Genomic DNA, 21719 nt, shown 5'->3' on the forward strand with positions numbered 1-21719 from the left:
ACTTACGAATATAGTATCGTTTCCGCTGTACACATAGACACAGAAATGCCTTAACCATGAATTTGTCAAGGCAGGTCACGGCACATTTGATTTGGCTTGTGAAATGCACACCTGCTAGTTTATGTGTTAAGTCATTTTTGTGACCATATGTACATACATTTAATATTTCTATTTTCTAGTTTTGTAACGTAAGTAAAATATGTCTAATTGAAATTTATTGGTTGTATTATAATTTTTTTATTTAATATTATTTATTAGTAAATATTTATTATATAAGACTAAATTATTTGATAATATAAATACAAAATTCTCTATGAACAACAATTAAAGAATCAAGAAAAATTGTTCAAATACGACAATTTTCAAAGCATTGTAACTACATGAGAAATCATCGTATTTAATTCGGAGCAAAGCATTATAAATCTTGAAACTGCTTTCAAATGTGTGTGGCTTCAGCGGATTTTAATTTGTTTTATTTTAAGAATCTGATCGTATAACCGTGATACGCTTTGAATAATGTTATTGTTGGTATTTTCATTAAAAAAAATTTTCCATTTTTTGTTTAAAATGTTAGGTAATAACACTTATAGTGCTGCAAAAATAATAAAAACTGTTTTTAGAGATTTTTCGATTATTTATTGCGGTAAAACTGATTGATTTTTTAGTTTCTAACAATTTCGGCTGATGAAGTATGATGGATACATAAAAATAAAATTTTATCTAACAATGTTATTGTGTATTGTTGTGATAGAATTAAACTAAAAATGAAGTGTTATTGTAGTCAAATATCGATGTGGTATCATTATTCATTAATGTTACGACTGAACTAGCAATTTCTGGTATCAAAAAAATTGGAATCTTATGTTAAAAAACACAACATTTTTTCAAGATGAATTTACATGCGCCATTAGATTTATATTAAGTTCCACATATTTTATATTTGACTGTAACATTTATAATCAAACTTTTTGGGAGTTCTACGGGCTGTTCTCTCTAACCCATCATCGCTGACACTGTTATGACTCTATGTGACATAAAGGAGAGAATGATAAATAAGCTTACATTTCATCCACCGTTTCATCTTAGATGTGTGGACGACATAATCCTAGCTGCTCCGAGAAATTATATGGATCAAATGTTACAGATTTTCAATTCATATCATGAAAGAATACAATTGACAATAGAAATAGATGAGGGAGGCCATTTGAATTTTCTGGATGTGGAATTGATTGTCAAAGATGGGTGCATTGTGTTTGACTGATATAAAAAAACCCATTTTCGGAGAGATTTTTAATTTTCTTTTGTCAACATTCGATTACGTAAAAAGAAGCGTGATTATGAGTTCAATAGAGATAAAGCCATCTCACTATCTCACCCACCATCTAACCCCACCAAAAGAATTTAACAGAGATAGTGAGAATTCTTTTAAAAAATGGATACCGAATTACATTCATATTTAATATCATAAAAGATGGACACAATTATAAAGGACCTCGGACATTTGATATGAAAAAAGTGGGTTTGGTCAAATTGGCTGAAATTGAAATATGTTTTAGTTTAGGTGGTGCTGATTAAAGTTTCCTCTGGCAAAAAGTCCGAAAATTAAAAATATAAAATATATGATGATTTGAAGTGAGTGCTATTGGAGTTTAAGAAATGCCTGTTTTTAAATACACAAATTAAGTTAATATATAAATGTTTGAAAAAATATACATATATATGATGTATGCCACTTCTACAGTATTTAATGATTCCAAATCTTGTTTTCTTTTGAAACTGTGAAAACGAGAAAGGAAAGAAAATTTTAGATATGCGGTGACGAAAAACGAGAGACGGATTTGCGACATTAATGACCCTGGTGAATACTAAATAATAACTGTAGTCATTATTTAACATTCATCATTATTTAACATTCACCACATCAATATTAAATAATTACAAAAGTCATCATTTAACATTAATGTAGTAAATTATGCTAACTTTGATAGCAAATTTAAAGTATAAATTATTAATCTTGAACAGCGCTCGGAATTAGTTGCACATTTCGGGCCGATTCCCGAGACCACGCTTTTTGATCATTCATTACCGCCCGGCCGCTGGCGGCCGAGCCGTCTATAGCTCTGGCTTAGGAGTGTTTTATATAAGAAATAGGCTGGATTGTTGAGACAAATAGTAATATTCTTTTTGCTACATAAATAATGTTTATTTTTATTAATACATAATATATGTAAATATATATATATATATATATATATATATATATATATATATATGTTTAATTATTAATTAATTGTATATTGGCCCAGCTGGGACTCCAGGGAATGTTTTAGAAAAAAAATTTAGATTCAGTTTGGACCAGACTGGATTATAGAAATTATTATAGTTCAAACCAAGCAAATATCTAGGAAAATTATAGGTCCTAGCAAAATTCCAGATAAATTTTCTGGACAAATTCCGGGCGTAATATAGGGCCGACCAGAATTCAGTGATAGCCTGTTCGATTTAGACGTCCCAAACTTTATAGGCCCTAGCTAGATTTTCCATCTGGATCCCAGAAATATTTTTCAAAAAATATATAGGGCCTTGATTGTTTCCAGACAAAATTTCTACCTGGGTACTCGAAAAGAATTTATTAAAAATTTCTTCAAAAGTAATAAATAAAAATGTATACTTATTCACCAATTCTTGTTTTAAAATTCTGCATAATAATAATTGAAAAGTTGAGAAAATTTTTTAATATAGCGTGGCACATAGTGCTTGTGAACTGTTTTTATTTGCAGAATTTAATTATTAAATTTAAATTAATAGTATATAATTTGTATTTTTGAAAAGTTTGATGCAAATATATTTTTTTGACATATTCTTCAAGCAAGTGTAATGTTCTTATACTGTGAAAATAAACGCGTTATCAACATAAATTTGAAATGTTTATTTTGCAAACAATTTTACAAAAGCAGACGTAAAGTTGAAAATATTACCGTACATTGAATAAAAGAAATATAAAAACATAAATGCAAAAGAAACAATCTTTTTTACAATTCCAATTAATTTATTGAATAGTATATGTACCTATATAGTACTACATCAAGTATATCAAACATTTACTACATTTATATTGTAAGTTTTTTCATAAACAGTCATCAAAATAACTTTCAAATATTTAAAATTATTTAAAAATAATTAAAAAATAATTTTTACATTTATTTTCATCGACAAATCTGAAGAAACTTTTTAATCAATCCAATACAAATAATTAATAAAAACTTCATTCTTTTTATTTTTTATATATTTTATTTAGTTGTTTACATTTGAAATATACCTCAAGTAAATAACAACAACTTTATTATTTCTAAAATTAAATGATTTTTAAACCACAGTTTGTATTTTAACTTTAAACACATTCCTCCACCTCAAAAGATTACACAAAATTCCGTTCCTAGTAAAAAATATTAAATTCTTTATCTAAAACAAAATTAAAGTACGATGATATCATAGAAGATACAAAATCTATCCTTTTGTCATCGTTGTATATCTCATAAACCGTTTGACTAACAAGTTGGACTCCGTATTCACCCGTTAGCGAAAAAATGTACGTCTGTTACGGTTGCGTAAGGCACATTCTGAAATATAATAGGTTTAAGTAGGGACATGGCAATGGTATATTTTATGCAAATGCACTAATAATAATAAATAGAACTCATATAGTACATAAAATTTTACATGCATATATTTATCAAAATAACAAAATATTTTACTTGTTATTTTATAATACTTTTTTAATGTGCAATCAATATCATATAAGATAAAAAAATTAAATAAAAATTTTTCACATAGTTGCAAAATTAATCATAGTAATGCATGTGACTTCAGAAACAGTGATAACAATTATTTTAAATAAGATTTTATAGTTCTAATTAACATCAATAATAAAATTACTTACATCAAAACGCTTCTTCATTAATTACAGCCGCCACTTTCTCGTTTCTTAAGATCGTCACGTGATTACATTCGACGTGTTCTACTACTATCTTGTTTTCAGTTATCTTAAACGTATTAAATTTTATAAAAAATATTGTAAAATTTGGTATATTAAATAATGAATACTGATAAAATGTTTTGTCAAGATACCTTATACAAACCATAATCCTCTTCGAGTTCAGGTGCATATGACAACGTAGGTTTTAACAACGTTATGGGTGATTTAATACGCGGTAATGTAGAAGAATCATATTGTCGAATAGCCAGTATATGTTTATAAATTGTTGTATACAGTGTTTGCAAATTTGAGCGTGACAGAAATGAATTTACTTTTGAAAAGTATTTGGCGAAAATTTCAAATCTTTTTTCCCAAGTTTCACATTTTTGTAATTCCAATAAAACCTGTCAAATTATGCGTCCTACTTTTAAAATCAACTTATTATAAAATGAAAAATATTTACAGTATAAAACTGGCAGTAAAAAATGAGTCATACTTAAAATATCCGCAATCAAAAATATATTAATTTAATTAGTTCAAAAAAAATAAAAAATAGAGTTATACCTCTTCACTAATTTTTGTTTCATAAATCTTGACAATATTGATCATAATATTAATCTGAAGTTCTTCATCGCTCATGTAGCTAGGCATATAGAGTTCACAATGCATTTTTACAAATTTCGGAGCACCATCAATGAGAACTAATCGACTTTTAGTACCCACAGCCTCCAATCTTCTTACTAGTTCAATTGCAAGTATAGAACCGAAAGAATATCCTGTTATTACAACTTTTTTTTTGTCTTTTAATCGTGATGATATGCACTAAAAAAACAAAGGCAAAAATATATTTATTTTGCAACTTTTGCATCTATCAGCTAAAAGCCCTTTTCTATTCCAAAACCATATGACAATATATAAGTTTTAATAGTAACAAATATAATTGTTAGAACACCATGATGCACGGATAGCACGGTAAAAATCCAATTTCCGATAATAATAGTGTTATGGATAAATACGGTATAAAATTGTCTCCACGCCCATAAAAAAATTTTAATAATTATAAAAACAAAAAAGTAGGACGGAAGAAATTTTGGAAATATAACATGAAAAATATAAATTTTGAGGAATCTAAACGCATAGTTAAGCAAAGCATTAAATAAAATTTTGGAATAAAAACAATACAGATTATTAATAACTGTGATTATATACTTTTAAAAAACATTTAATTATAATTACATACCATTAAAAGATAATCAGCCATCTCGGATATAGTGCTCGCAGCTTGAATATTGCAATATTGCAGAGATGTTGCCGAAAATTTAATTCTTGGTGCTAAATGATTAAATATTGTTCCACAACCATCAAGTCCTGGTAGAAGAAATACATGAGTCGAGTTATCCTCTGTGTTGGTTTGAAGATCTAAACAAATTTCTGAAACAAAATCTTGATTTTTTAAAATACCAAATAACAAATTCCATTCTTTCGTAAGATTCGGCATATTCTTATCAGTTGACGCTTCAGTTTGTGTCTCGTTATTATTAACGTTTGCATTACATATTTGACTTAGTTTTGCAAATGTGAGGTTTCGTATTTCTTGTGAAGTGAGCAAGATATCAAATTCTCGTTCCAAAATTTGTCTGATTTCCACAGCAACCATGGAATCCATTCCAAGTTCAGTCAAAGATGTACTTTGACTTATTACTTTCATATCTCTTATATCTGTAACACAAAATTCATAGAACCACATAATGACTCATTATATATTATCAAAAAAGGTTTCACAATATATTCAACATGCAAGCGTGCGTGCAAGGATGTATGTGTTTGTGTACGTATTTGTGCGTGCAACAATGACTTTTGGGATGCTGTGATATCGAAGTGAATAATACATTAAAAAATTAGCACGTTCTAAGTATGTTATAACAAAAAAAAATTTGTTTGTTAATTCTTACTCATAATATTAGCAACGGTTTCCACCATGTTGTCTAATCCGGATAACTCCATTTTCTTTTCATTTACGATCATGCTGCTTACGATCGGTCGGTTTTGGAGCAAAAATTTCTCGAGTTCTACAAGGCAGGAAGATATTTTCTGTTGCAGAGTCCCACCGATAACTAACTCTTTATTGACTTCCTGCATGTCAGCGACGAGACCTACGTCACTTACAGCTCCCCATTGAATTGCCAATCCGGGTAGTCCTTCCTCCGCTCTTTTTTCGCACACTCTTTCCATGATGGAATTGGCCATTCCATAATTAGTTTGCCCAGCATTCCCTCTTCCGCAAGAAACGGAAGAAAACACTACAAAATGTCGAAGTTTTAAACAGATCTCTCTAGATGCTTTATCTAATGTCTGTGTCGTCCAAGCCTTCGACATGAAAGATTCCGTGAAAGTTTCCATGGTTTGGTTCTTAAGTATACAATCTTTCAAAACCACGGCAAGATTAAATATTGCATCTACTGGTGCTTGTTTCTCCACCATTTGTAGGAAATGTTCACATTCTTCGAGATTAGCAAGATTTGCGTCTTTAACTATCTGCACGTTTACACCGTACGATTTCCATAACTCAATCCTCATTCGCTGATAGCCATTCTTTATTCCAATTCTCGAAGTTAATATGACATTCTTAGCGCCTCTAAGTATCAGCCAGTCAGTTAACTCTAAACCAAATCCACCCAAGCCGCCTAGTATAACGTAAGTTCTATCGCTGAGACAGTAATAACGACGGTGTGCAAGAACAGGTGAATCCAAAGATTTAACATCCTCTTGTATATTTAAAATAATCTATAAACATATCATTGTATTAAAAATATGAAATTTATTACGTGTTACGCACAACCTTTATAATAATCATTTATAATATACGTTTTATTGTCGTAAACATACTTTTCCCATGTGTTTACCGCTTGCCATGTATCTGAAAGCTGTTTCAATTTCTGTCTTTGGAAAAACTGTCGTCTGAATAGGTTTAATGTTTCTATTTTTTAAACCTTCAGCCATTAATTTCGATAACCGAGATTTATTTTTATGATTACTGGTAAACATTGCATCCAACAGAACTGGATAAAAACTGATTCCTTTTTGAAATAAAGACATGCTTAGAGGATTGTTGGATAAAATATCAAACTTTCCAATTTCTAAAAAACGACCCCTCCTTGCCAAACAGCGAACAGACGCTATAAGTTTTTCTTCCGCCAATGAGTTTAATACAATATCAACGCCGCGACCGTTTGTTTGTTTCATTATCATTTGCTCAAAACTCGTGTCTCGCGAATTTCCAATATGCTCATCGGAAATAGCCGGAAACAGTTTTCTGATGAATTTACGTTTTTCTGCAGTGCCCACGGTAGTAAACACTTGACATCCTTCCTGAAGAGCGAGATGAATAGCTGATTGTCCAATGCCACCAGTGCCAGAGTGGATAAGTACTTTATCACCTTTCTTCATTTTTCCAAAATAATATAAGGCATAATAATTCGTGCTGTAAATGCACGGCACTGTGGCCGCCTCTTCAAATGTCCATGAATCGGGTATATTCCAACATAAATCTTTATCTCGTACAACGACATTCGCTATGCACCTAAGAACATAACATTTTTGTTTTTAAATAAATTAAATTATTGATTGTGTAAGTATAAAATAACGATTTTTGCTAATAAATAAAAACAAAATAACAATTTTATCTGTTAATTATAATAGAATAAATTTGTGTAAATCATGTAAGACTGTAACACCAAGTTTATTATTCACAAATGTCCTACAATAAATTAAACACATATACATATATTATATAGTTATGTACTTATTGTCAGAAAGTCCCATAACTCGCTGTCCATTGACATCGTATCCTACATATTCCAGTCCAAGACTCATGTCCTGAAGCCGATTCGACTTTATGAAATCCGATGTTAATTTGCCAGTTGCTAGCATTACATCTCTGAAATTGATGGACGAATAGACCACACATACTATATCTTTGGCATGAGATTCGACAGATATATCGCTTTCCATCCAACAGAAAAAACTTAAATCGTCTCGAACCTGTAGAAAAATATTTGATAAACAAATAAATATATTCGTTAGATAAAGTGCGAGACTTTTAAGTAAAATTTTAAAAATATTTAAAACAAAATAATTCACAATATTATTGTGTCAATAGCACATAGACAATAGATTGATTATGTAAAGATAGATAGATTATCTAAAGTTCGGCAAATGGTAATTTTATATACCGTTTGGCATACATAGGCGGCATTTACGGATTCGACTTCTGAATGTGGTAATCGCAAATGTCGGTAAGATCCCCAAGTTTTATTAGGTCGCAAAACGCTGACAAACATATCTTTTTGTAATTGTTGCATATAGAACGGATCTTGTAGAGAAAATTTAGAAGCATGTTTATCTTGAATAAGCACACCTCTAACCAACTCTCCACCAGGCTCTTTCCTCAAGCAGTTAATAAAACCCAATAAACCGCATTCAAAGTCCCCCTCTCCAACAATTACAATTCTGCTATTGCCATCGTGTTTCTTCTCGTCGTCTACAAGTTGCTGCTTTAAATCTTCGAGCCAATTAAAATTATTATTATTTATATAGACGACAATTGTTTTTGATACGATAACCTTTTTCTTCAAAAGTATAATTATTTCTTTATCCGTACGCTTTTCCAGAATAACATTTAATGCATATTCACTCAAATATGTTTCATAGTTATTTAGATTGCATTTCTCGCGTGTTAAGAGATAACCGCCATCTCTCAAAAGCGGCAAAAGTTTTTCTAATGAATTCTGATGTTTCGTCAAAAGATTAAATCCTGTAGCTATCAAAGCTTTGTCGCTTATAAGTGGATTGTTCAAATCTGCGATCGAAACATTTGAAGACAGTTCTGCTGGATTGAAACGATTTGGTGATGTTAGTATAGCAACATTTGCTTGTATTAAAGGAATATCAGCAAGAGCTTCAATCAGTAACGTTGATGATAGATCTTTTAACATTACATCATCTGTATCTTCCACTAGCTCTATGGCTGTTGCTTTAATGATTTGATGGTCCTCTAGCGCCAGCTGCGTTGATATTCGAATTGCTTCATTTAACGAAATATCAGCGCGATCCTGGTAAGCTATAAATTTATGTTCTTCGATGACGGGATCTCCGGTTGGTTTTCGGCGAGATATCGAGATAGCTTTCAGGCCATGTATCTCTATTCCACCTGATTTAATTACGTCTATTTCTTTATATACATGTATTGGTACCTCTGCAATAAGGCAATTTAGAAAATATTACATTTTAAATAATAATGTTTTTAATAGTTATTTAATTGTATGTAAGATACTTACGTTTATCTTTTTCGGATGTCATGTCCCGCAATTTTGATGCGTGAAGTGCAGGATTAATTACCAATTTTTCAATACTTGTTGGAATATATAAGTCTCTGGTATCTTTTCCAATTATAGACATCTGCAGCATGTTGTCCATGAATGTCACCCAATTACCTGTCCAAGTGATGTGTCCTTTGCTGCCTGAGACTGATGCGCTATATAAGCCACAAAATGCACCACTGTATTGGTAACCGCGTAGCCTTAATTCCTTGTAAATGTCTCGAGAAGTCATATGTTCTTCCTCGTCAGTATCTACCGACAACAGATCATTCGGCACCATTTCTTGTTCGGCATTTGATACAGCGTGTACTTCACCTGTTACAACAACGCTGTCTTCTTCGGTGACTTCAAATTTGCCGCTTTCTACAATAATTTTGCATCGAATGCTACATGTTGTAATATTATTTAAAGTTATTTTTTTTTAAAGAATAAAATTTTATACATACTTCTCTGTATCACAATTGTCAAATTAACAAGGCCATCGTTTAATAAATGAGTAGCCCGAATAAATTTTATATTTTGAAATACTACTGGTATTGATGTTTGTATTTTATCCTTCATCATTCCAATGGTTTCCCAAACAAGCACTAGATAGCCTGTCGCTGGTAGCAAATTTCTTCCGTCAATGATGTGACCGGTCATATAGCCATAATCTTCGTTATCCGTCATGATTTCTACTTGTTTGCCTCTGAATTTCATGTATTTTTGATTTTGATAATCATGTACAAACCAATCTTCAGCATGTTTCCATCTGATAGTATGAAAACGTTTGTTTATGCAATTATGTGTTTATTTATATATGCAATATTTATATTAATTTTAATAATATATTGTACCTTATAGATGGAGAGATCATAGGAGTACCTCGGCTAACTGGAAAATTTACCGGTGGATACAAATTAGCGATCCTCGGCTGGAGGCCACAGTTGTAAAGTTCTCCAATTCCTTGCAATGCTAAATTGAAAGCATTTTGTTCATTTTGCTTAGTCAGTACAATGTTCGTTACTTTTGAATGTACCGATTCTTTCAAAATGTCCTGTAAAGTGCTATCTGGTGCAATTTTAATAATTACAGCGTCATCTGGGATCATATGCGTTGTTTGATCAAACAAAACTGTGTTTAATATACTGTGTGTATGGTAGCTTGCTGAGCATAATTTTGACGTTGGATTGGACCATTCATTGCGAGGTATGGAAGTGCTGATCCATTTGGGACTTCTTTCTTTCGGCTGTGAAATTATTTTGTTCAAATTTGTAAAAAATTGCGATTTCAGAGAGGCAAGGTAACGACTGTGATGAGGTATGTTGTTGCTGGAGATTGCTGTCACGTGAATGTTGTTTTTCTGAAAAAAGATATGTAGAATTAATATATAATTATAATTATTTATAATATATGATTATAATATAATATATAATGCAGTATATAATATTTATTAGTTAATGCGGCAAATTAAAATTAAAAACTTGGATGTTTATTCGAATATTAAGAACAATACTACATACATTAATGAAAAATAATCTGTAATTTATAGAAGGTAGAAAATCAACATACCTGCAATTTTTGCAAAAACTCTTGCATGGATTTAACAGGGCCAGTTAAAATATTGTTGTTATGGTTGTTTCTGCATATTATTTCAATATCCGCTGGACATATACTTTTAAGAGATTTGTAATCCAAATTGACAACTGCGGTAGAGCTATGAACTAGTTTCTCTTTCACACATGCTAAACCAATAAAGTACGCTGACAGAATAGTTTGTTCCATAGTCAGACATCCGTCTGCGTAAGCACAACCAAGTTCACCAGCAAAATGACCAACTATGAAATCCGGAATAATCTCTATAGATGTTAAGAGATCTACTAAGCCAATCTACAAAGTTAATAAACAATTTTATCATTGAATATATTGCATTAAAACTAATATTTATTATTAACATATTTTATAATAAAGTAAATATTATGTTGCGACATTAAATATTAGTTGCGATAAAAACACGCGTGGGCCCACGAAAAAAGTTTCGCCGACCTCAGTCGGCATGCGACAAAGGCTTCGCCGACCTAAGACAACAAACAACCAACATGTCCGATAACCGCGTCACATAAGATTATGACCATTTAGATTGGTTACTTAAAGTATATTTCTTTTTGATTGGTTCTCTTCTACCACCGCAAGATGCTATATAAGCAGCGAGATTAATTCACGAAGATCAAATCTGTATAATATCGCGACTTTGTAATAAGCCGAGATACATACGAGGTCGAATCCTTTGAAACCTACAGTACTATTTGTACGAAATATATAACATAATAACAAATAAACATAGATACGAAACTAATACATTGAGTGAAATTCTTTGTATAAAAATCACGATTCGACATGGTGCCTCCTGTGAGGTCGAGAGACTGACAAGCAGCAGTTTCCTCGACCACTGGACGATCGGGGACAAGCAGCAGTTCCTCGACCATTGGACGATCGGGAAGCTGACGAGCAGCAGTTTCCTCGACCACTAGATGAACGACAACAGAAAGCGAAGCTGAAGGACAGACTATACGACGAAATATAAAGGCTAACGGCAAGTACATTCGACGTATTTATTTGGTTGTCGATCAAGTGATTTCTTTCATCCCTTATCATTTTAAAAAAAAGGGCATACAATGGCCGATAAAGCTAAACTTTTGATACAGAAACGAACATCTTTAAAGGCACAAATATTTAATTTATCGAAGTTATTACAAAAGGGTCGATATGATAAATCCGCGCTAAAATTACGCATGATACGTGTTACTGAACTTTATCATGCTTACGAAGAATACAATGACGAACTTATATTACTAGATCCGAGTGATAGCCATACTGATGAATTCGCACACATACAAGAAAGATACTATTTGCTCGCTGGCAAAATCGAAGAACTAACAAGTTCTAATACTTCTAACGCGGTCGCTGGTCCTTCTAACGCGGTAGCTGGTTCATCTAATGACACAATTTAACATAACAACGCGAATGTCATCGTCGTCACGAGACCGCGAATAAAATTGCCAGAAGTCTCTTTACCTAATTTCGATGGTCGATACGAGAACTGGCTATCATTTAAAAATACCTTTCTCGCAATGATAGATATCCGCACAGATTTATCTGATATAGAAAAACTGCAATATTTGCAATCAGCATTAACGGGTGAAGCCGCTAATAAAATAAAAATTTTATCAATTATAGGCTCGAATTACGTGGGACATTACGTGGGACAACGCCAAAACGTGGGAACTTTTGAAACGTGCATATGAAGTCAAACGAATCTTAATTTCACGACATTTATCGTCACTATTAAATCTGCCTACTTTAGAAAGGAAAACGACAGACGGTCTGTCAAGACTCGCCGACGATGCACAGCAACACGTTGCATCGCTAGCTGCGTTGGGAATTAACGTCGGGTCTGAAATACTCGTAAACTTATTAGAGAGTAAATTACCTAGGAACATCGCAGAAAAATAGGAAGAGTCGCTTAGCCGAGACGAATTTCCGAAAATCGACGAGTTATACGAATATCTATATAAAACCGCAGTTCGAGTTTCGAAACGTAGTCGAACAGAAGTTTTCAAACGGGAAGATAACAAAAAATCGTCTTTGGCAAAAAAGAGGCGAACGTCTAATAAAACATTTATAGTTAACGCGGCTAACAATTGCGTAGCTTGCAAGGTTAAACAACATCAGTTATTTAAGTGCGACAAATTAAAAAAAATGAGTGTACTCGAACGCATCGAGGTCATAAAAAACGCGAAGCTCTGTTTCAATTGTATGCGTTCCCATAGAGGCGTTCCCTGTGTTTATACTACTTGTACCATATGTTAAAGACGGTATAACACCCTCTTACATCTTGATAGACATCCAGTTACAACCACAAAAACCGACGCTACTGAAACGAAAACTGAAAAATCCAAATGACTAGCAGAGATATCGAGCGATAATACAATCTGTCTTGCTACGATCTCACCCGCGTTTATACCTCAATTAATGACGACCGCCACGGTATTTGTACGGAATTGCGAATGCCATTTAGTAAAATGTCGAGCACTACTAGACACATGCGCTACAGCTAACTTTATTTCTGAACGATTAGTGAGAGAATTAAGACTTTCTGTTACTTCATGCGCCTTACCGATCGGCACAATTAATTCTATGAATACAATATCAAAAGGTGTTGTCCAATTCAACCATTCAATCATTGCACAATGAATTCAGTAAAAAATTAACAGCTCTATCGATTCCAACAATATCAGATTTCGTTCCGTCCAAAATATTTCCGCGAGATTCCGTCAAAATACCATCTAATATCAAATTAGCCGATCCAGAGTTCCACGTACCGCGTTTGGTCGATCTATTGATCGGTGCTAGAGCAACATTATCATTATTTTCAATAGGTCAAATAAATCTATCTCATAAGGACCATGATTTGTATTTACAAAAAACACGGTTTGGTTGGGTCGTAGCAGGCGAAAGCGCGTCATTTTATAAAAAAATCAACATATGCTCGTTGACTAATTTAGAACAACAAATCACTAAATGTTGGACAATCGAGGAAATAACAACAGATAAAACTAGATCCACAGACGAACTTGATTGTGAAACACATTTCATAAAAAACGTTACTCGAAACAACAATGGACGTTATGTAGTCCAACTGCCATTCCGCGAAGGAAATAATCGGCTCGGTGAATCGCGCTCTATCGCTCTCAAACGATTACATTCTCTCGAACGAAAACTCAAATCTGACCCGGAATTGAAGACAGTCTATTCACAAATCATACAAGAATACATAGATCTAGATCACATGTCTCTGATAAACGAACCACACGACAACGGATTTTACATGCCGCATCACGCAGTAATAAAGGCCGCAAGCAACACCATCAAAGTCCGCGTAGTATTCGACGCGTCAGCTTTTGCTGATAAAAACAAATAATGGTACATCATTAAATGACATATTATTGGTAGGATCCACGATACAAGACAATCTATTCGTGCATTTACTCAGATTTCGCACCTATAAATACGTTCTTACAGCGGACATCGAGAAAATGTATCGGCAGATACTACTGCATGAGAACGATCAAATATATCAGCGTATACTTTGGCGTCAAGGAGATCAAATTAAAACCTTTCAGCTTAAAACTCTCACCTTCGGCGTATCATCATCCCCGTATCTCGCCATACGTACAATTCATAAATTAGCAGACGACGAATGCAAGGAATATCTCATTGCCTCTAAAGTTCTCAAAACGCATTTATATGTAGACGATTTGTTAACGGGTACAAGCACAATTAGTGAAGCTCGTAGATTAAGGAACGAAATAATAGCAATACTTTCCCGAGGCGGATTCAACATTCGACAATGGGCCTCAAATGAAAGACAGATTATTAACGATTTGGAATCTAAAAATGTAAATGCAAATATCGCACTTGACAAAGACAATCCATTGAAAACACTAGGCGTTACATGGCGCGCGCGTAACGATGTATTATCTTATTCAGTCAATTCGATTAATCACACCGAAAGAATCACGAAGCGGATCGTTCTTTCCGAAATTGCGAAGATTTTCGATCCTTTGGGTATCTTAGGGCCGGTCATATTATACGCTAAAAAATTAATGCAAGAATTATGGCAATGCAAACTCGATTGGGATGAATCAATTCCCGCGAACATACATACTAAATGGAACGAATTCACAACACAATTGAATTTGATTAATGAATTATCTGTCGACCGTTCAATATTAATTTCTAAACACACCGACGTACAAATTCATGGCTTTTGTGACGCGAGCAATGTAGGTTACGGCGCGTGCATCTACATTCGTTCAAGCGACTTACATAACAATATACTTTGTAGCCTTTTATGCGCTAAATCTCGAGTTGCACCATTGAAAAACGTGACGACACCTCGTCTTGAATTATGCGGCGCGCTTCTATTAGCTAAACTATATCATGAAACACGCGAGGCTATAAATCTCTCATTTAGCAAAGTAATATTATGGAGCGATTCGAATATTGTTTTGCACTGGATAAAAACTTCACCTCATCTTTTAAAGCCATACGTGTCACATCGCGTTGCTCAAATCCAAAATCTCACCGACTCTCAAATTTGACGATACGTTAGATCCAGGAATAACCCAGCCGACGCGCTTTCAAGGGGACAATTGCCAAGCGCTTTTTTAAACAATCGATCATGGCTTTCGGGACCATCATGGTTAACAAAAAAAGAATACGAATGGACCACCGATATTATCGAGTTGAACGAAATACCAGAACTTAGGAAAAATACATGTTTAATAACAGAACCTAACGCATATCTTATTTTACGAAAATACTCATCATATTCAAAGTTATTGCGAATTATAGCATTATGCATGCGTTTTCGACTAGATAATACTTATCGAGGGCAATTATGTATAAAAGAAATAGACGAAGCCGAAAAAAGAATAATAAAAATCATTCAAGCTTCTTGTTTTGCGCAAGAATTGAAAGAGCTCGCGGACAAACGAACGATAAAAGAAATAATATTGCCGCATTAAATCCATTTATTGATAACGACGGTTTAATTCGAGTAGGCGGACGTCTCAAAAAATCAGACTTAACTTTCTCACAAAAACATCTTATTCTACTTCCCAGTCGTCATTTCTTGACGGATCTTATTATTAGAGAAATACATGAAAAATATTATCACGCAGGTATTCAAACAACTTTATATACAATGAGGCAGAAATTTTGGTTAATTGACGGACGAAATCAAGTGCGCAAGATTATACGATCTTGCATACGTTGCTTTCGATTTAAGGCCGACACGGTCAATTATAAAATGGCCGATTTACCTAACGCCCGAGTGCGTAATATATTTCTCTTTGCTAACACAGGAATAGACTTTTGTGGGCCGTTTTTTATTAAAGAGAAAAAACATCAAAACCGAAATCGAATTAAAATATACGTGTGCGTGTTCATATGTATGGCTATAAAGGCGGTGCATTTAGAAGTAGTCAGCGATCTGACTAGCGACGGATTTCTCGCAGCTTTGAAACGCTTCATTTCAAGGCGAGGTATCCTGACACACATTTATTCCGATAACGGAACAAACTTTATAGGAGCAAACAATCATTTGAAAGAGTTATATGCTCTTTTCAATTCTGATGAACACAAAAATCGAATCAGTTCATTTTCACTCGAACACCGCATTACTTGGCATTTTATCCCTCCGATTGCGCCTCATCACGGCGGTCTGTGGGAATCCACAGTAAAACTATTTAAACATCATTTTAAACGCGTCATTGGAGAATTACTATTTACATTTGAAGAATTAAACATGTTTACCATAGAAGTTGAAGGAATATTAAATTCCAGACCGATATCATCTATTTCATCCAACCCTAACGATCCTTTAGTATTAACACCCGCACACTGCTTGATCGGCAGACCAATGAATAACATGCCTGAGTCAGATTTCACGTCTGTCCCAGCCAATCGTCTTTCTACATGAAAATATATAACTAAAGTACGACAAGATTTCTGGTCTCGATGGAGCCTGGAATATCTCAACGAGCTGTAGATCCGTTGCAAATGGATAAAAGACGGAGACAAAATCGACATCGGTATGATCGTGCTCGTCAAAGAGAAGGGCCTTCCGTGCATGCAATGGGCTTTGGGCACGGTCACAGAAATCCATCCCGGTACAGACGGCGTCGTGCGCACTGTTACTATCAAGACGTTAACGGGAGAGTTAAAGCGATCAGTGAAGTGCATATGTCCATTTCCAATCGAAAAATAATATTGTAAACACTATTGTCTATGAAAACGAGTAAAATACGCATGTAATTGATCGGTACCTTCTCAAGGGAGGAGCATGTTGCGACATTAAATATTAGTTGCGATAAAAACACGCGTGGGCCCACGAAAAAGGTTTCGTCGACCTAAGACAACAAACAACCAACATGTCCGGCGTTGTCCGATAACCGCGTCACATAAGATTATGACAAAAGTCGGATGTACGATTTTGTGGCCCCTAAGCTATGATCTTAAGGAGGCCCCCTCTTATTAACAAAAAATACATTTTTTAAAATCTTTTCTATACTAAAGAGGCCCCCTTATAATGTGAGGCCCCTAAGCTGTAGCTTATCTAGCTTATGTGTAGATCCGGCACTGATTATGACCATTTAGATTGGTTACTTAAAGCATATTTCTTTTTGATTGGTTCCCTTCTACCACCGCAAGATGCTATATAAGCAGCGAGATTAATTCACGAAGATCAGATCTGTATAATATCGCGACTTTGTAACAAGCCGAGATACATACGAGGCCGAATCCTCTAAAACTTACAGTATTATTTGTACGAAATATATAACATAATAACAAATAAACATAGATACGAAACTAATACACTGAGTGAAATTCTTTGTATAAAAATCACGATTCGACATATAATATAAAGAAATATTAATAAACTCAAATTTGAGTTAATCAGTATATACAATATACCTTTGTGTAGTTTTGATATATCATACCTGAATAGCGATGGAACCAACAAATGTATGTAAAACGCTTTTGTTTAATTTTTCATCCATTTTTGTCAAAATATTTGTAATACTTATATCATATGGTTTCAAAATAGTATCGCACATTTTTACAGCATTTGCAAATGCGTTAAATTTTAATAATTTTTTACCTGATAAAGTTTGAAAATTCATGTATTATTTTTTAAATTAATTTATACATATAAAATTGTTGAATGTTGGATACATACCCATTTCAGACCATTGCAATTTTAAGGCAGAGAATATAAAGCAAATAGGTCGTTTTTTATTTTTACAATGTTGAACTTTTTGTATGGAATTCTTTTGCCGAGAAGCCAGTATAATGTATCCTCTCCATGAATGACCATCTATGTCGTTTGTGTGAATGTCGTGTAGTAAACGGATGTATTCTACATCTATGGGATGATTAGCAACCTAAAAAATAAATATTTTAATAATAATTGTGGTATACATAATGTAATGTTTCTTGCTATTAAAAATGATGTTGGTGCTGTTTCTGACATAGTCACTCACATCGTTTAAAAACAATTTCACAGATTCTTCAGTGCGTCCGGACAATGCCACAAGTCTTGGCAAATCATCAATAGGTGCTCCATTATTGACTTTCTTTTTAGGGTTCCATTTCAACAACAGATGAGCATTGGATCCACCGAATCCGAAGGAATTCATAGCTATATAACCATTTTTAAGCGGCATTGCTTCTGTGATGACACGGATGCTGCCATCCATTAAAGCGTCTATATCGTTCCGCGGTGATGTAAAGTTTATGTTTGGTGGTACAAATCCGGTTTCAAATGCTATTATCACCTTTAAAAATTAATAAATTTGAGTATGTAAATTTGAATTAATTATAAGTACTTAATTTATTTTTTTTTGCTGTTAGATGATTATAAGATTAATAACACCAAATGTAATTTTTGCTATACTAAAACGCTTTAGCATAAGAATATTTGTGTCTATTTGTATCCAAAATATAATCTTCCTCGAATAAATAAAGAATTTATAGTTTCTATTATATTTTATTGATGAAATTAGTAATTATTACATTTAAATAAAAGGATTACCACTATTTAATGTTTTTTTTGAGCAGCGTTAGTAATAATTATTTAAAATATTTTTTTCTTACTCTAAAATGTTACAGAAAAAAATATAAGGGTAAAATTACATAAAAAAATTATTTTGATAATTTGTTTTAAATGTCTTAATTTGTTTGTTTGTCTAAATCGTTTGTCTTTATGTTATGAAAAAATAATTTGTTAAATAAATTGTTTTACCTTAGCGATTTGTGTGAAGCCGCTGGCAGGTTCTGCGTGACCAAGGTTGGATTTTACGGATCCCACCATCAATGGGGTTTTTCTATTTTGACACAGAACGTTACGAATAGCATTGATTTCTTCGGGGTCGCCAACTCTAGTAGCAGTACCATGTGCTTCGATGTAATCCAAGTCAGATGGTGGTACTTTGCACTCATTGTAAAACTCTGTTAATAAGGCACTTTGCATGTGCGACGATGGAAATGTTATTCCTTCTTCTTTGTAACCGTCATTATTTAGTTTAATCTGTTTACATATAGCATAAATTCTTTTTGCATTTTTAGCTTTTTGAAGATATACTACCGATACGGTTTCGGAACGCGAATAACCGCTTGCGGCAGTATCAAATGGCCTACAATATCCATCAGAAGATAAAATACCTAAAATTATGTACATTATGAATTTTTTCAATACAGTATATCAAATTAACTTGTATTATAAAATCAAGTAATTTTAGTAGAAAATAATACCAAGTCGAAAAAATTGCATATGTGGACTAGGATGTAAGCAAAGGTTTATGGCTCCAACTATTGCATCCTCGCATTGGCCTGACATAATACAATCATATGCAACAGCGATAGCGTATAAACCAGAGCTACAAGCACTATCCATTGTATAGGATGGTCCTTTTAGATGGAATGAATGAGATAGCGTATTTGCTGCTGCATATTTGGTGCATCCTGCAATGGTTCCGTCGTCTATCTAATTTACACACAGATAATTTCTCTTAATTATTTCTTTTTAATTTACAGATGATTTCTTCTAATTATTTTGTACTGTTTTATTTTTTTTTAATTATTTCTTTCTAATTATTTTGTACTGTTTTATTTTCTCCTAATTATTTTTTTCGAATTATTTCGTACTGTTTTATTTTCATAAATCAATAATTTTTCTATATTTTGCGGTTCTTTTATTATACATCCAAAATATGAAAGTATATTTGCCACTATGGATTTACTACATTCAATAATATTTATGTTGCTTATCTAATAACAAAATTTAAGCAATAACAAATTATTAATATAACAATTATTTTTTTACTATCTATATCAATCAATGATGATTTGTTTTACCTGCAAATTTTTATACAAAAATGTCTCTTGTGATTCAAGGTAACACGATCCTATGATTACTGCAGTATTTTTGCCTCGTAATTGTTTTGGATTGATTCCTGCATCGATAATTGCTTCGTAAGTGTGTTCTAGTAACATTCTTATCGTAGGATCCATTATATTTGCTTGCTTGAAAGATATATCAAAAAAATCAGCATCAAACTTTTCCAGATTATTAATTGTCCCCAGACGAGTTGGTAAGTCCGAATGCTCTAACAAATATATATTTGTAAATTGTAATTATATTGTGTTCTGTATATTTATTATTGTAAAATTATGGTTAATAGTATGTCTTTAAAATGTTAAACTATCTACTGTAATTAATGACAAAGGAAAAACCATTAATCTTAGTTAAATATAAATACAAAGCTATAATTTTAAATTAATCACCTATATTCCATCGAGGATGATTTGCTCTAAGAAGATTAATTTTGTTGAATAAATTTTCTTGTAATTGTTTTATATTGTCTGAGCCTGGGAATCTACCAGCGATACCAGAAATAACAATTTCGTCACTGGATTCGGTATTAATATACGATTTATATGTTTTTTCGGTACCCATAATTCTAATTGTTTTATTGGATATACAAATGCAGAAAAATAGATGCTAATATACTTATCTTATTTTATTGGGTTTTACTTGTTGCGACGTGTTTTTGTGATATTTGGATTTGAAAATGCGTTGTGTCACTGTAATATCGAATATCGTTTCAAGACTGAGCAATAAAGCGCTGAAGCGCAGTTGTTATACGCAAGTTGACGTAATTAATCGTTACGTGAAGTTTTGAGGACTTTAAACTCATGAATGTAGTATCGTTTCCGCTGTACATTTAATAATCCCATTTTCTAGTTTTGTAATGTAAGTAACATAAGTCTAATTGAAATTTATTGGTTGTAATATTATTTATTTATTTAATGTTATTTATTAGTAAATATAGATTATTTGAGACTAAATTATTTAATATGGGATGGGTGTATTATATTTTACTGGTATAAAAAATCTATTTTCGGGGAGATTTTTAAATTTCTTTTCTTAACATCCAATTACGCAAAAAGAAGCGTAATTATAAGTTCAATAGAGATAAAACCATTTCACTATCTCCCCCACCATCTAACCCCACCAGAAGAATTGAACAGAGATTGTGAAAATTCTATTAAAAAATGGATACCAAATCACATTCATATTTAATATCATAAAAGATGGACTCAATTATAAAGAACCTCGCACATTTTATATAAAAAAGTGGGTTTGGTCAAATTGGCTGAAATTGAGATATGTTTTAGTTTAGGTGATGCTGATCAAAAGTTTCCTCTGGCAAAAAGTCCGAAAATCCAAAGTATAAAAGATATGATGATTTGAAGTG

At 32.8% G+C, this 21719-nt stretch overlaps 1 protein-coding gene across 2 annotated transcripts; it reads right to left on the reverse strand.

Annotated features, from left to right (window-relative positions):
• Positions 1-3325: 3325 nt before the first annotated feature.
• LOC105667544 (fatty acid synthase-like) lies at positions 3326-21213 on the reverse strand. 2 transcript variants are annotated; one of them, XM_067351553.1, is made up of 20 exons: positions 20746-21206; positions 20317-20567; positions 19714-19945; positions 19205-19623; positions 18444-18737; positions 18140-18344; positions 17901-18061; positions 10906-11223; positions 10191-10696; positions 9801-10105; positions 9313-9717; positions 8209-9230; positions 7779-8017; positions 6863-7556; positions 5929-6760; positions 5217-5695; positions 4541-4798; positions 4129-4380; positions 3941-4043; positions 3326-3620 (listed from the first exon to the last, which is right to left on the reverse strand). In XM_067351553.1, exons 1-19 carry the CDS (start codon positions 20915-20917, stop codon positions 3942-3944), a joined length of 7146 nt encoding a protein of 2381 aa, XP_067207654.1. In that variant the 5' UTR covers positions 20918-21206; the 3' UTR covers positions 3326-3620; position 3941. The 2 variants fall into 2 exon arrangements, with proteins under 2 accessions (XP_067207654.1, XP_067207655.1); XM_067351554.1 differs by lacking the exons at positions 3326-3620; positions 3941-4043 and having other exon boundaries at positions 4252-4397; positions 20746-21213.
• Positions 21214-21719: the final 506 nt, after the last annotated feature.

Source organism: Linepithema humile, chromosome 3, assembly GCF_040581485.1.
Source record: "Linepithema humile isolate Giens D197 chromosome 3, Lhum_UNIL_v1.0, whole genome shotgun sequence".
In the NCBI taxonomy this organism is placed as follows: Eukaryota; Metazoa; Arthropoda; class Insecta; order Hymenoptera; family Formicidae; genus Linepithema; species Linepithema humile.